Source organism: Pongo pygmaeus, chromosome 18 (assembly GCF_028885625.2).
Source record: "Pongo pygmaeus isolate AG05252 chromosome 18, NHGRI_mPonPyg2-v2.0_pri, whole genome shotgun sequence".
NCBI classification, from domain to species: domain Eukaryota; kingdom Metazoa; phylum Chordata; class Mammalia; order Primates; family Hominidae; genus Pongo; species Pongo pygmaeus.
In genome coordinates this window covers 3703402-3718315 of record NC_072391.2, presented here as the reverse complement: position 1 = coordinate 3718315, position 14914 = coordinate 3703402, and the positions used below count along the sequence as shown (strand labels likewise).

The 14914-nt window shown below is 54.6% G+C and overlaps 2 protein-coding genes and 1 pseudogene across 9 annotated transcripts in view; 1 reads left to right on the top strand and 2 right to left on the bottom strand.

Moving 5' to 3' along the window:
* The window catches only part of CLUAP1 (clusterin associated protein 1), a 50474-nt gene extending 35671 nt beyond the window's left edge, over positions 1-14803 (bottom strand). For 2 of the 7 annotated variants that reach the window (XM_063655092.1, XM_063655096.1), the window contains exon 1: positions 6941-7081. Coding sequence is in view for 2 of the 7 variants with exons in the window: in XM_063655095.1 (XP_063511165.1) it covers positions 1681-1702 (22 nt within the window). In the remaining 5 variants the exon portion in view is untranslated. Of the gene's footprint in view, positions 1-690; positions 1651-1680; positions 2377-6940; positions 7082-14698 lie in introns of those variants that run through there. The other 5 variants (XM_063655094.1, XM_063655095.1, XM_054455738.2 and 2 more) reach the window with 5 other exon arrangements.
* LOC129016057 (large ribosomal subunit protein eL18-like) lies at positions 5863-6472 on the bottom strand (annotated as a pseudogene).
* On the top strand, positions 7154-9449 carry C18H16orf90 (chromosome 18 C16orf90 homolog). Of its 2 annotated transcripts, XM_054455740.2 has the most exons (3): positions 7159-7288; positions 7786-8139; positions 8676-9189. In XM_054455740.2, the coding sequence occupies exons 1-3, from the start codon at positions 7243-7245 to the stop codon at positions 8831-8833; spliced, it is 558 nt and encodes a 185-aa protein (XP_054311715.1). In that variant the 5' UTR covers positions 7159-7242; the 3' UTR covers positions 8834-9189. The 2 variants fall into 2 exon arrangements, with proteins under 2 accessions (XP_054311714.1, XP_054311715.1); XM_054455739.2 differs by having other exon boundaries at positions 7154-8139; positions 8676-9449.
* Positions 14804-14914: the final 111 nt, after the last annotated feature.

Sequence of the window (14914 nt, the reverse complement as noted above, 5' to 3'; positions counted from 1 at the left end):
CATTCTACGTCCCCCGACAGGGTGCTGGCCTCTCTAAAAACTATGTGGGAGGAGACACTCATCCTGCATGATGTGTGGCCACCAAAGACCTTCAAACCCCAGAGGACAGGATTCACACTCCGGTGCTCAGTGGCTGCATGGATAAAAGGTAATGCATCTTCCTAGATATTTTTACATTGTAGAAAAGAGCAATTCATAACCAAAAGGAGTCATCTCTAATACTAAAATTGCAGGCACCAGCAATTTGACGAGAAAACTGGCTCTTTAAGAGACCCCTCGGATCACATCAAATTGGCAACAATCATCTACCTTTCCTTTTTTTTTTTTTCTTTTTTTAAAGACAGTCTCACTCTGTCGCCCAGGGTGGAGTGCAGTGGTGCCATCTAGGCTCACTGCAACCTCTGCCTGCCGGAATCAAGCAATTCTCCTGCCTCAGCTTCCCAAGTAGCTGGGACTACAGGCGCGTGCCACCATGCCCGGCTAATTGAATTTTTAGCAGAGGCAGGGTTTCGCCATGTTGGCTAGGCTAGTCTCAAACTCCTGAACTTAAGTGATCCGCCTGTGTCGGTCTTCCAAAGTGCTGGGATTACAGGCGTGACCCACTGCGCCCAGCCGTAACCAACACTCTTTGCCTCATTCTTCCACTTCCCCACCCTCTTAGCAAAGGAATTCGAGCTCCCTTCTCCTTACCAGCCCTGCAGAAAGGATGCAGATGGAGTTCAGGATGTCTGGAGTTCAGGCAACCCGAATTCAAGCCCCAGTGCCACCTCCCACCGCCTGTGTCACCTGCCCAAGTTAGCTGACCTCTCTGTGCCCGTTTCCTCACTACCAAATACAGGGGGCACAGAGTTGTTCAGATGATTAAAATGAAATGATGCACATAACACAGACCGGGCCCTGGCAGATCGTTAAAACTCAAAAAATGTTAGCTGCAATGATCATCCCCCAGCCCCCTCTCGTCGGTTTCGTTGCTGGTTGTTTTTTTTTTGTTTGTTTTTTGAGATGTTGTTTCGCTCTTGTTGCCTAGGCTGGAGTGCAATGGCCCGATCTCGGCTCACCGCAACCTCCAAAGCGATTCTCCTGCTTCAGACTTCCGAGTAGCTGGGATTACAGGCGCCCGCCACCACCCTCGGCTAATTTTGTAATTTTAGTAGAGACGGGGTTTCTCCATGTTGGTCAGGCTGGTCTCGAACTCCCGACCTCAGGTGATTCACCCGCCTCGGCCTCCCAAAGTGCTGGGATTACAGGCGTGAGCCACCGCGCCCGGCCTGCTGTTCGGTTTTCTAAGCGCTAAGCTAACCCAACTCAAAAAATAGTCTCTAAACTCTCCATGCATTTTCCAATACGGTAGCGAACAGCGGCATGCAGCTACATAAATAGAAATGAATTACACTTAAAAATTCAGTTATTCATCTGCACTGGCCACATTTCAAGCGTTCTGAGCCACACGCGGCCAGTGGCAGATAGAAAACTTTCCATCCTCGCTAGAAATGGCCTAAGAAGGGCCTGGGGCGCTCGGCGGGGTTGCAGCCGCCGGTCAGGCGGTCCCTGAGGCGCAGAGGCCCGAAAGGAGCCTCCGGCAGCGCAAGCCTCAGGGGTCGACTACAAAGGGGACTCGGCGGGCGGGAGCCCTGCATCTCTGGAAGACCCGCAGGTCACAGGGGCGCGGGGCTGCCTTACTGCGGAGGTCGCGGAAAGACATGACGCTCACGTCCCCAGGAGCCCAGGGTCGCAGCTGCTCGCCCCTCAGCGATCACACGCACAGCGCTCGCCGGTCTCTATGGCAACCAATGGACCCTTGGACGGCGTACGGTCAGGGACAAACAAAAAGGGAAGCGAAGGCGCGGAGGTTCGTCCATACGCACAGGGAGAGCAGGCCGGCAGAGAGCGCTCCTGAGACGCCGAGGGCAGAGGGCGTGGCGATCCCGGCGTCTATGAGGGCTGCAAGCTCCCCAGCTTCTGGGCCTCTGTTTACACGCTTTGCGGACGTTTCGCGCTGGGTGACAGGCTCTGAGTACCTACTACGTGCTTGATATTGCGCTAGGCGCTTTCCATATTGCTTATTTCCCCCTCATTTCTATAAAGAATGCACGATACTTGGCTAGGCGCGGTGGCTCACGCCTACAATCCCAGCACTTTGGGATGCCGCGGCGGGCGGATCACTTGAGGTCAGGAGTTCGAGACCAGCCTGGCCAACATGGCAAAACCCCGTCTCTACCAAAAAATACAAAAATTAGCCAAGCGTGGTGGCGCACAGCTGTAATCCCAGCTACTGGGGAGGCTGAGGCAGAAGAATTACTTGAACCCGGCAGGCGGTGAGCCGAGATCGCGCCACTGCCCTCCGGCCTGGCGACAGAGCGAGACTGTCTCAAAAAAAAAAAAAAAAAATGCACTATACTCAGGAAGCCGGCCTTCCCCCGTCCGAGGCACAGCGCGCTCCCCGTCGGAATCTGGTTGCGGAGCGGACGACGGGATCACTGTGGGCGCCCAGAGGCAGGCAGGCCTGAGTCTCGCGCACGCGCAGACGGCTCGGGCTGCACAACAGGCCGGAAAGCGGCCCCGAGCCGCGCGCGCCGCGCGGGTCCCGGCAGCCCTAGCCTCTGCATGGGGGCGCGAGGAGGCGGCAGGAAGGGGCGGCTTCCACGTGTGAACTGGGGAGATGCCCCGACAGGCGTGGCACAGCAGCCGGGTTTTGTAAGGTAGCTTGAGCAGGAACAAGGAAACAGCGTAGTGCTCAAAGCGATTGGTTGGCATCAGGTTATTTCAGATGCATTTCTTTGGGTTAAAGCAGAGGGGGCTTCCTTATGCCAGCCTAGGTGAACAGGGCCCCTTTTGTTGGTTGCAGTGAATCTTCTGTGTTTTGGCAGATTGGCCTGTCTCTAAGTTCGCATTGATTACGTGGCACCTTGCACTAGCGATTCCATTCTGGTTTGGTCTGGTCCGTTGGTACCTTGTGCAGGAGCTCTCTCCAAAACAATGGCCTCACATAAATGTTGCTTCACGTGTTATTAAGAAAAACAAAAGGTAAGCCACAGTCTAGAAGAAAATATGCACAAAACACATATCTGATAAAGAGACGTGTATCCAGAATGTATAAAGAACTCTCAACACTCAATAATGAGAAACAGTCTAATTAGAGAATGGAGAAAACATTTTAAAAGATACTTCACAAAAGAAGATATATGGATGGCTAATATGCAAATAAAGAGATGATCAAGGCTATTATTAGAGAAGTGCATATTAAACCACAATGAGATATCACTGTGGTCTAAAATGTGCCATATCAGGTAACACGTTAAAAACCTAAAAATTAAATCTAGATAAAATGGCTAAAACAACAAAAAACTCTTGACAATGCCAAGGGCTTGAAAGGATGTTGATCAACTTGAACTTTTTTTTTTTTTTTTTTGAGATGGACTCTTGCTCTTGTTGCTCAGGCTGCAGTGCAGTGGCACAATCTCGGCTCACTGAGACCTCCGCCTCCAGGGTTCAAGCGATTTTCCTGCCTCAGCCTCCTGAGGAGCTGGGATTACAGACGCGCGCCACCGCGCCCAGCTAATTTTTGTATTTTTGGTAGAGAGAGTTTCGCCATGTTGGCGTGAGTCACCGCACGCGGCCTGCATTTCCCTGATGATTAAAGATGTTGAACATCTTTTTACATGTTTGGTGACCATTTTTATATTTCCATTGGAAAAATGTCTTTTTTTTTTTTTTTTGATACGGAGTCTCGCTCTGTCGCCCAGGCTGGAGTGCAGTGGCACAATCTCGGCTCACTGCAAGCCCCGCCTCCCGGGTTCAGGCCATTCTCCTGCCTCAGCCTCCCGAGTAGCTGGGACTACAGGCGCCCGCCACCACGCCCGGCTAATTTTTTGTATTTTTAGTAGAGACGGGGTTTCACTGTGTTAGCCAGGATGGTCTCGATCTCCTGACCTCGTGATCTGCCCGCCTCTGCCTCCCAAAGTGCTGGGATTACCAGCGTGAGCCACCGCGCCCGGCCCATTTTCTATTTTGGTCTGGATCTCCTGACCTCATGATCCGCCCGCCTATGTTGGCCAGGCTGGTCACAAACTCTTGACCTCAGGTGATCTGACCGCCTGAGTGTCCCAAAGTGCTGGGATTACAGGCGTGAGCCACCATGCCCAGCTGTGTTTCTGATTTCTGAAGATTTGCTTTTCCAAGATTGTTGTGGTTATTTGGGCTCCCTTGTAATTTCACATGAATTTTAGGATTAGCTTTTCCATTTCTGCTTGTGATGATTAATTTTGTGTGTCAACTTGACTGGGATGTCTGATAGCTGGTAAAACATTATTTTTGAGTGTGCCTGTGTAAGCGTTTCCAGAAGAGATTAGCATTTGAATTGCTAGACTGAGTAAAGAAGATTCTCCTTACCAATGTGGTGGACATCATCCAATCTGCTGGGCGCCCAATTATGACAAAAATGCAGAGGAGGGGTGAATTCACACTCTGTTCATGGGCTGGGACATCCTTCTTCTCGTACCCTTGGACATTGGAGCTCCTAGTTCTTGGACTTTTGGACACCAGGACTTATACCAGCCCACACCTCCACCCCTACCCACATTCTCATGCTTTTGAACTCACACTTAATTACAGCACCGGTTTTCCTGGTTCTCCAGCTTGCAGGCAGCATATTGTGGGACTTCTCAGCCCCGATAATCACATAAGCCAATATCCCTAATAAATCTTCTCTTGGCCGGGCACGGCGGCTCACGCCTATCACCCCAGCACTTTGGGAGGTGGAGGCAGGAGGCTCACTTGAGCCCAGGAGTTCAAGACTAGCTCTGGGCAACATGGCAAGATCTCCATCACCAAAAATAAAAAAAATTAAAAATTAAAAAATAAAAATAAATTAAAAAATTAGCCAGGCCTGGTGGCGCACACCTGTAGTCCCAGCTACTTGGGAGGCTAAGGTGGGAGGATTGCCTGAGCCTGGTAAGTTGAGGCTGCAGTGAGCCGTGATCATGTCACTGTACTTCAGCCTGGGCAATGGGCAATGGAGGAAGGCCCTGTCTCAAAAAAAATTATATAAAGAGATTTATCCTCTAATAAATATTTTCTCTGTAAATACCTATATACATTCTGCTGATTGTATTTCTCTGGAGAAACCTAACACACTACATGAAGGCCATTTTGATTTTGATAAGAATTGTACTGAGCACTTTGGGGAGTATTGCTACTTAACAATATTAAGTCTTCAGTCCATGAACATGGGATGTTTTCCAATTTATTTAAGTCTTCAGATTCTCTCAGCAATGTTTTATAGTATTCAGAGTTGTCTTATACCTCCTTTGTTAAATGTATTCCTATTTTATTCTTTTTATTCTTTGCTAGTGTCTAGAAATACAATTAATTTTTGTGTGGTGATTTTATGACTTGAGATTTTTCTGAACTTCATTAGCTCTGAAAAAGCTCTACTAGGTTTAGGATTTTTTTTCAAGTGTGAATTATTTAATATTTCCTATATACAAGATCAGGTTGCTGGGCGCGGTGGGTCATGCCCGTAATCCCAGCACTTTGGGAGGCCGAGGTGGGCGGATCACCTGAGGTCAGGAGTTTGAGACCAGCCTGGCCAACATGGCGAAAGCCCCTCTCTACTAAAAATACAAAGATTCGTTGGGCGTGGTGGTAGGTGCCTGTAATCCCACCTACTGGGGAGGCCGAGGCAGGAGAAGCTCTTGAACTCAGGAACTCGGGAGGCGGAGGTTGCAGTGAACTGAGATCGCGCCACTGCACTCCAGCCTGGGCGCCAAAGCAAGACTACATCTTAAAAAAAAAAAAATCAGGTCGTCTGTGACTAGAGAAAATTGAATGTTTTTTTGGTTTTTGTCAGCATCCAAAATCTTTTTAATAAGAGGGTTCGTTTTTGTAGCCTCGGCTGGCCTGTCGGCCTTTGGCATGCTCGAACTTCTGGTCCCTGGAGCGGAAATAGGGTTTGGTGTGGCTGGGCGGGGTTCCCAGGGCCTTGCCGAAATGCCGGTACACCCCTCGGCCCTTGCAAAGACCGGAGAGCAGGACGGGGCCGCCGTCCTTGGGAAAGTCCAGGGCCCCTGATCGAAAGTCAGGATCTTGCCCCCCACCCTGAGGATGCCGCTGCGGGCCGGCTGGTCACGGGCAGTGCACAAACCTTAAGTCTGGGCACCTCCTGAACCCGCGCGTCATCCGTTAAGCGTCCCCACAACCACGGCCGTTTTGTTTTCCCAGCCAGGAAGCTTCATCTTCCGGATCATCCGGGAAAGGGACAGAGGTGGCCGATTGGGGCGACTCATAAACAACCTCTTCAGCACAACCTGGTTGAATACGGAGTTAGTTCGTCTGGCCGGTAACCTGTACGGCTTGACCAACAAACAGCCTCAGATAGATATCCTGGCTCTTGGGTTCCTTGCGCCAAACCTTTAGGTCCTTGTTGTGGCGGACGTCAGCTCCCATGATGGCGCCTCCTGCTCGGCCAGGTCCGTAAAGATGCATGTTTAACTTTTTTTTTTTTTTTTTTTTTTTTTTTGTTGAGACGGAGTCTCGCTCTGCAGCCCAGGCTGGAGTGCAGTGGCGCGATCTGGGCTCACTGCAAGCTCCGCCTCCTGGGTTCACTCCATTCTCCTGCCTCAGCCTCCTGAGTAGCTGGGACTACAGGCGCCCGCCACCATGCCCGGGTAATTTTTTGTATTTTTAGTAGATACGGGGTTTCACCGTGTTAGCCAGGATGGTCTCGATATCCTGACCTCATGATCCGCCCATCCCGGCCTCCCACAGACCTCAACTGATCCGCCTATGCCTTGGCCTCCCACAGTGCTGGGATTACAGGCATAAGCCACCGCCCCCAGCCCCTTTTCTGCATTTTCAAAGCACCGACCTAGGTCTTCCTAGGTCTGTGCTCCTGAACCCTCATTTCCCAACCCAGATGAGGAAGCTGGCCCCAAGAGATCACCTGAGAGAACGACTCTCCAGTTTGCCAGATCTGAGTCTGTTTTATGTGGCCTGACCCCAGCCAGAGGGACCAGGGACTTCCCCCGGGGTTCTGGCCCCTTCCCATGCCTTTCTTTCACCCTGCCCTTGCCTTGAGCACTGTCCTCTCCCAAACTAGGGGTTCAGGAAGGCTGGGAGTCTTCCCTGTGATGTCATAAGAACCAGTTGCCAGGGGAGACCTGCCAATGTACCCTGTAGGCAGGGGAGAGCAGGGCCCTGCTGCACCCAAGTCCTGGTTGCTCCTCCCCACCACACTGGCCCTCCATGGAAGCCTTGGTCTGTGCATCTTCTGAGCTGCACATAAGAGAAGGTGCCGTGCTGTGGGGAGGAGTGGCAGGAAGAGAGAGAGGCTTCTGTCCCCACCTGGGCCCAAAGCCGAGCGGTGGCCTCAGGGACATGTATGCTTGGGAGAGGGGAGTGGCCACTGGGCCAGGCCGTGAGCCCCTGGGCTGGTCACTTTCTCTCAAACCCACTGTGCAATTTCTCTGGGGGGACCAGAATACTCTTCCTAGGGTAGCGGGCAGAACAGGGTAGTAGAAAGGACTTGAGGTCCAGAAAGCACTCTCAGCACCAAGGCCCCAGGCTTCCCAGGCCTCCCTGTTGGTTGGGAGTGGGAAGAGGAGTCATGTCTTGGGCATGGGCAGGGGAGGCAGTGGACTGAGCCTATTTGACACACAGGTAAACTGAGGCCAGGCTGGCTGGGGGTGTAGCCCATCATGTGAGCTGGTCTCAGAGGCATGTGACAGCACCCTCCCCTCATGGCTGCTGTGGGGGCTGGCCACCACCCTCCTGCTGTCTCCTCTGCAGATGCAGTGAGCCAGGCCCAAGGACGCCCCGGCCACCCCGACATACCCCCCAACATCTACGAGGGGGGCCTGGGGTCCCCGCAGCCACAGTGCCCCAGTACCCAGGGAAGCAAGCCCAAGAACTTCCGGCTGCGCCACCTGCGGGGCCTGGGCCTCTACCTGGAGAGCCACCCGCCGCCCACTGGCCAGTGTGAGAGCCACTGGCTGGGCCGGCTTATGACTGGGGAGTGCCCGCCACAGCCTGAGGGCACAGCCTGGGCCCTGGACCTGCCACAGGGGACTCTGGGCCCAGGTAACAGCCTCTGCTCAGCTCTTCTGGAAGCCCGATTGCCCAGGGACAGCCTGGGAAGCAGTGGTGAGCTCTGTCAAGGCAGGACTGGGCACGGGGAAAGACCCTAGCGGATGGTTGGGCTGGGGCCTCAGGCGGGCCCTTCTCCACTCCCAAGCCTCCACAGTGGCACCATGCCCCAGAAGGCCAAGATCTTAATGAATCTGTCCCCATCCCTGCATCATGCACAGCTGAGCGGGGTCTGGAGAATCCACCAGGGACAAAGCGGTGCGAGAAAAAGGGAGGATCTGGGAGGGAGGGCTGGGTGACTGCCCCAGCTCCACACTCGCTGAGGGGCCTTGGAAGCTGTCTCCCTTGCTGGGCCTCTGTTTTCTCACTTGTAAAATGAGGGTTCAGGTTAGATGAGGGTCCTTCCAGCTTGAACTATTCTCTTCCCTCGACCTCCTCCCTCCCCTGGGGATTCTGTTAAGGAGGAAGCATTGCCCCCTTCCCTTCTGTTTTCAAGAATATCGGATTCTGGGAACCCCAGGGTGGGCTGCCAGCCTCCCCGCCAGCCTCCCCTTGGGTCCCTCGAGTGACTCCTTTCTCTCCTCTTTCCTCAGCTTCCAGTTCCAGCATGGACCCAGACAAGGGTGCCCTCCCCCAGCCTGGTCCTTCTGAGGGCTTGGGGCTCAGGCCCAAGAGGTCCTGGGGGACCTGGGAAGAGGCCATGTGTCCCTTGTGCAAGAGAACCCGCTCTGGGGCCCTGGAGAGGCCATAGGGATCCCAAGTGCCAGGACTGGGGACAGGAGGGGAAGGATGGCCGAGGAGGCAGCCTGAGCAGGAGGGGCTCAGCCCCCGGCAGTAGCCCTGCCACATGGGGCGGCCCAGGCAGCGGCCCAGTGCCCAGGCCTGGGCCTCGGGAGAATGTGATGGGGAGAGGGAGGAGGAGGAGGTCCCGAGGGAGGGGCAGAAGCAATAGAAGCATGGCCATGCCCTTGCAGCCCGCTCAGACTCCAGTCAGCCACTTGTACCTGGGAGGCCAGGCTGAGTGGAGAATCAGGCCCCCCCCCCCTCCACCTCCCCGAGAGGCCGGGGAGCCCACAGGTCTGATCTCAATAAAAGCCAAGGCCTGCACGTTCTTGTTCATCTGCCTGTCTGTCATCAGGCCAGTTTGGTGAGAAAAGCAGTCCTGTGTCTCTCCAGGGATGGGTCTGCCGCGCCCCCACCCTTAGTTGTCAGGGCATGAGAGGCGTGAGCTAGGGCAAGTGCCTGTGGGAACACCAAGGAAGTAGTCTGTGAGGGCTTCGTGGATGAGACACTGCTGAGCTTGGCTCCACAGGGTGGGTAGGGGCTCAGCAGCCCACCTTTTGAGCCACCATGCCCAGCTAATTTTCTTTTTTTTTTTTGAGATGGAGTCTAGAACTGTCTAGAGGCTAATTTAGAGCCAGTTTTCTTTGGGGCCAGCATGAGGCTGCAGCAGATGTCCTTCTCAGGTGTAAGATCCTGGCTGGCTACGGCTGTCTGTGGCTGAGTTACAGACTGTCTTTTTTTTTTTTTTTTTTTTGAGACAGAGTCTTGCTCTGTCGCCCAGGCTGGAGTGCAGCGGTGCAATCTTGGCTCACTGCAAGCTCCGACTCCCAGGTTCACGCCATTCTCCTGCCTCAGCCTCCCGAGTAGCTGGGACTATAGGCGCCCGCTACCGCGCCCGGCTAATTTTTTTGTATTTTTTTAGTAGAGATGGGGTTTCACCATGTTAGCCAGGATGGTCTCCATCTCCCGACCTCAGCCTCCCAAAGTGCTGGGATTACAGGCTTGAGCCACCATGCCTGGCCTAGTTTTCTATTGTTTTAAGATTTGGGGGGAGGGGGTCCTGCTGTGTTGCCCAGGCTGGTCTCAAACTCCTGAGCTCAAGTGATCCTCCTGCCTTGGGAGGATCCTAAATGCAGGCCATGGCATTGTGGGTGGAAGGCACAGTGGATGAAGGAAGGCAGGGCGGGGTCAGGGAGGGCACCAGGGAGGAGAGCAGGCAAGGCAGGGATGTGGACCTGGGCCCCACCTGCCCCCTACCAGGTGAGGTCACTGCTGCGCACACCCCAGCTCCCAGGTCCCTCTGGGCAGGATGAGCACAGCCCTTCTCCTCCCAGCCGGACCAGACTCTGGGCACCCAGGTGTGGGCTTCCACACCTGTGCCGGGGTGTCTCCACTTGACTCTGTTGATGTTTGGGATTGGATCTTTCTTTGGGATGGAGGCTGTCCTGTGCATGTAGGAGGATGTTAAGCAGTATCTCTGGCCACCACCCACTTGGTACCTGTAGCACCCTCCTCTAAGCTGTGACAGCAAGTGTCTCCAGACATTGTCCGGTGTCCCTGGGGAGCACTGTTACTGTGGATGAGAAGCCTGCTGGCCACCCAAATTTCATCTCCAATTGTAATCCCCATGTGTTGAGGGGGGATCTCATGGGAGGTGATGGGATCATGGGGTGGGGGGGGGGTTCCGCCATGCTGCTCTCATGATAGTGAGTTATCACAAGATCTGATGGTTTAAAAGTGTTTGGCGGTGGGCCAGGAGCAGTGGCTCACGCCTGTAATGCCAGCACTTTGGGAGGCTGAGGTGGGCGGATCACGAGGTCAGGAGATCAAGACCATCCTGGCTAACACGGTGAAACACTGTCTGTACTAAAAATATAAAAATTAGCTGGGCATGGTGGCAAGTGCCTGTAGTCCCAGCTACTCAGGAAGCTGAGGCAGGAGAATGGCATGAACCCGGGAGGTGGAGCCTGCAGTGAGCTGAGATCGTGCCACTGCACTCCAGCCTGGGTGACAGAGTGAGACTCTTGTCTTAAAAAAAAGAAAAAAATAATAAAATGTGTTTGGCAGTTCCACCCTTCCTCCCCACCACCGCCTCTCTCTCTCCCTCTCTCTCTCTGTCCTGCCGGCTTGTCAAGAAGGTGCCTGCTTCCCCTTTGCCTTCCACCGTAATTGTAAGTTTCCTGAGGCCTCCCAGCCACCTGGAACACTGAGTCAATTAAACCTCTTTTGTTTATAAATAACCCAGTCTCAGGAAGCAGTGTCAAAACGGACTAATACACTTGCTCTATTCCACCGTGTCTCCATCCTATGGGGAGAAGACGGGAGCACCTGGGTTTGCCTCAGTGACCTTCCCGTCTGGTGACTCCAGCCGGTGCAGCCCGGGTCAGGCTAGGGCTCAGCGCCACCCCTGCTTTGGGCTCCTGCCAGGTCGCAAGTGACGTGCCCAGGACAGCCAGGCTCCTTCCCTTCCCCTGTACCCTGGGCCCACCCTGGACAGTTCTTGTGTCCCTAGGACAGCAGATCCTGGAGACTTCAGTCCTTGGGTGGTTTTTGGGTTGTTCTAAGTATGCAGGCATGGCACAGGGTGGTGGACACCCAAGGCTGTCGCGGTCCCCAGGAGGGGGAGCTCTGAGGGAGCAGGTGTTTAGATGCTGCACCCAAGAGCAGCTGTGATGGGGCAGGTGTGGGCGGGATGCAGCTGGCCTGAGGTCCACTGATGAGTCACATGGGGTGGCGGAGAGGCAGCTGCCTTCTCTCTCTCCCACAACACTGACTCCCCAGAGACGCAGAGGCCAGGTGGATCCAAGAGACCACTTAAAGACTGACATTACGGGGGCTGCTGAGGGAACACGGAGGGACACCTGCACCAGCCACCAGCTGCGGACGCTGGGCATAACTGAGGCCGCCGAGAGGCCAGCAATACAAAGTCCTTGGAGCTTGGAGACCATTAGGGGCCTAATCCACTCTTTTTTTTTTTTTTGAGACAGGGTCTCTCACTGTCTCCCAGGCTGGAGTGCAGTAGCATGATCTTAGCTCACTGCAGCCTTGAACTCCTGGGCTCAAGTGATCTTCCTGCCTCAGCCTCCTGAGTAGCTGGAACCAAAGGCACTTGCCACCATATCCAGCTGATTAAAAACTTTTTTTGGTAGAGAAAGGGTCTTGCTATGTTGCCCCTGGTCTCCAACTCCTAGCCTCAAGCAATGCTCCCGCCTCCACCTCCTAAAGTGCTGGGATTATAGGTGAGGCTCCACGCTGGGCCCTATGTTTAACAATCATAGCTCACTGCAGCCTTGAGCTCCTGAGGCAAGTGACCCTCCCATCTCAGCCTCCTGAGTAGCTGGGACTACAGGCGTGGGCCACCATGCCCAGCTAATTTTTTTTTTTTTTTGAGATGGAATCTTGCTCTGTTGCCCAGGCTGGAGTGCAGTGGCGTGATCTCGGCTCACTGCAACCTCCGCCTCCTGGGTTCACACCATTGTCCTGCCTCAGCCTCCTGAGTAGCTGGGACTACAGGCACCCGCCACCACGCCTGGCTAATTTTTTGTATTTTTAATAGAGATGGGGTTTCACCGTGTTAGCCAGAATGGTCTCGATCTCCTGACCTCGTGATCCGCCCTCCTCGGCCTCCCAAAGTGCTGGGATTACCAGCGTGAGCCACCGCGCCCGGCCCATTTTCTATTTTTTTAAGAGATGAGGGTCTCACTATGTTGCCCAGGCTGGTCTTGAACTCCTGAGCTAAGGAGATCCTCCCGCCTTGGCCTCCTAAAGTACTGGGATTACAGGCATCAGCCACCGCACCTGGACTCCACTCACTTCTGAAGAAAGAGTCGAGGCTCAGAGAGGAACACAGGTTGCCCCAGGCTCCAGATTTTGGGTGGGCGGGGGGGGTGGGTCCCAGGCTGTGGTCAGTGGCCCTTCTGCTACCCTGGATGAGCCACGTGTCTTGGTGTTCTGGCCCCTGTGTAGCCCCCTCCCCTTGAATTGGGACAGGCTCCAGATCCTGCTTTACCAGTAGAATGTGGCAGAAGTGGCAGGGTGTCACTTCTGGGCAGTAAGGAAGCCTGGCAGCTTCCCAGGAGGTCAGTGGCCCCGTAAGGAGTCTACCCTGGGACTGTGGTATGGTGCAAAACCAGCCTAGCCTGAGGAAGCCATGAACGACGGAGCCAAGCCCATGGTCACTGCTGAGCTCACTGTGGGCAGCCCTGTGGGTAGGGCCATCTTTCACGCAAATCCTCCAGCCCCGCCAGCCTGCCTAGCTAATGCCACATGGAGTCCCTGCTGACTCCTGTCCCAGCTGGAATTGGAAGCAACCAGAATGGCCCCTGCTTAGGCTGTGAAGCTTTAAGATAGGCTGTTACTCGGGCAGGCACAGTGGCTCATGCCTGTAATCCCAGCACTTTGGGAGGCCGAGGTGGGCAGATCACGAGGTCAGGAGATCGAGGCCATCCTGGCTAACACGGTGAAACCCCATCTCTACTAAAAATACAAAAAAAATTAGCCAGGTGTGGTGGCGGGCGCCTGTAGTTAGTCCTAGCTACTCCGAAGGCTGAGGCAGAAGAATGGTGTGAACCCGGTAGGCAGAGCTTGCAGTGAGCCAAGATCGCGCCACTGCACTCCAGCCTGGGCGACAGAGCAAGACTCCATCTCAAAAAAAAAAAAAAAAAAAAGTCTGTAACTCAGCCACAGACAGCCGTAGCCAGGATCTTATCCCCGAGAAGGACATCTGCTGCAGCCACATGCTGGCCCCAAAGAAAACTGGCTCTAAATTGGCCTCTAGACAGTTCCTCCCGCAAAACCTCCCAAAGCCTTTTTGAGAAGCACTCCAACAGACTGAGAGGCAAAAAAGCCACAGTCATGGCGTGCTGGGGCGGGAGTCGATGTGGAGAAAGCAGCAGTTGGCCTGAGCAAGTGGACGCTCATGAAAATACACACTGACCTTGGCCGGACACGGCGGCTCGTGCCTGTAATCCCAGCACTTGGGGAGACCAAGGCGGGCGGATCACGAGGTCAGGAGATCGAGACCATCCTGGCTAACATGGTGAAACCCCATCTCTACTAAAAATACAAAAAATTAGCCAGGCATGGTGGCAGGCGCCTGTAGTCCCAGCTACTCGGGAGGCTGAGACAGGAGAATGGCGTGAACCCGGGAGGTGGAGCTGGCAGTCAGCTGAGATCACACCACTGAACTCCAGCCTGGGCGACAGAGTGAGACTCCATCTCAGGAAAAAAAAAGAAAATACACACTGACTATCCCTGGGCATGCCCCTTACCCGTAAGTCCCCGAACACCGGTGGGCTGGGAATGGAGGACCAGGAGTCTGTCTCCGTCCTGAAAGTATGAAGGACCCCTGCTCTATAGGAGATCTTTGGGTGGTGTGTGCAGGGAGCGGGGAGACCCAAGGCTGCCTCGGGCTCCAACCCTGAGCAGGCCTGGGGCAGAGCCAGCTCCGTTCAGGGCTGGCCTCCGTGCTATGTCTGGGTGCATCCTGTGTGTGTCCTACCTCTCCCTGGGTCCCACACTCCCTTTCTGCCCCTCAGTGGAGCAGGAGCGTTTGTGTCCCAGCTCTGCGGTCTGGTGGGGCTGTGGTGAGAGGCCTGGAGCTGCGGCAGTCCTGCCTGGCCTCACTGAAGCAGGGCCTGAGGAGCCGCAGCCCCACCTGGGCAAGTTACTAATTGGTCACACGATTGACCAAGGGCCCCCAAGAGTTACCCTCTTAACCGCAAGCTGACTCATCAGCAAAGGTGAAACTGTCCTTGCTGGAGTAACCGAGACTGTGCCTCCCCAGCAGACGCGCCCGTGGGCAAGCTCAGCCGGGTAATCTGGTTTCACTCACCCCATGGCTTTGGAGACGTGTCCACCGTGCCCAGCTGCCTGGCCTCCCAGGGCACCAGCGTTCACCCCTACTCCATCTTGCAGATGCTTCAGACCCTCTCCTGGGAGGACCCTCGGCAAGTTGCATGTCTCCCGGCCACTGGCTGAGGTCAAAGGCACAGGAATGGTATAACAGAGCAGCCACGCAGGCTTCAGAGTGGCCCAGGCCTGGGCCCAA

Excerpts from the sequence above, each read along its gene's own strand:
- C18H16orf90 (XM_054455739.2), top strand. The coding sequence starts at position 7,737 with ATGGCTGCTGTGGGGGCTGGCCACCACCCTCCTGCTGTCTCCTCTGCA. Across the intron at positions 8,140-8,675 it reads GGACAGCCTGGGAAGCAGTG|CTTCCAGTTCCAGCATGGAC; the intron begins GTGAGCTCTGTC and ends CTCTTTCCTCAG.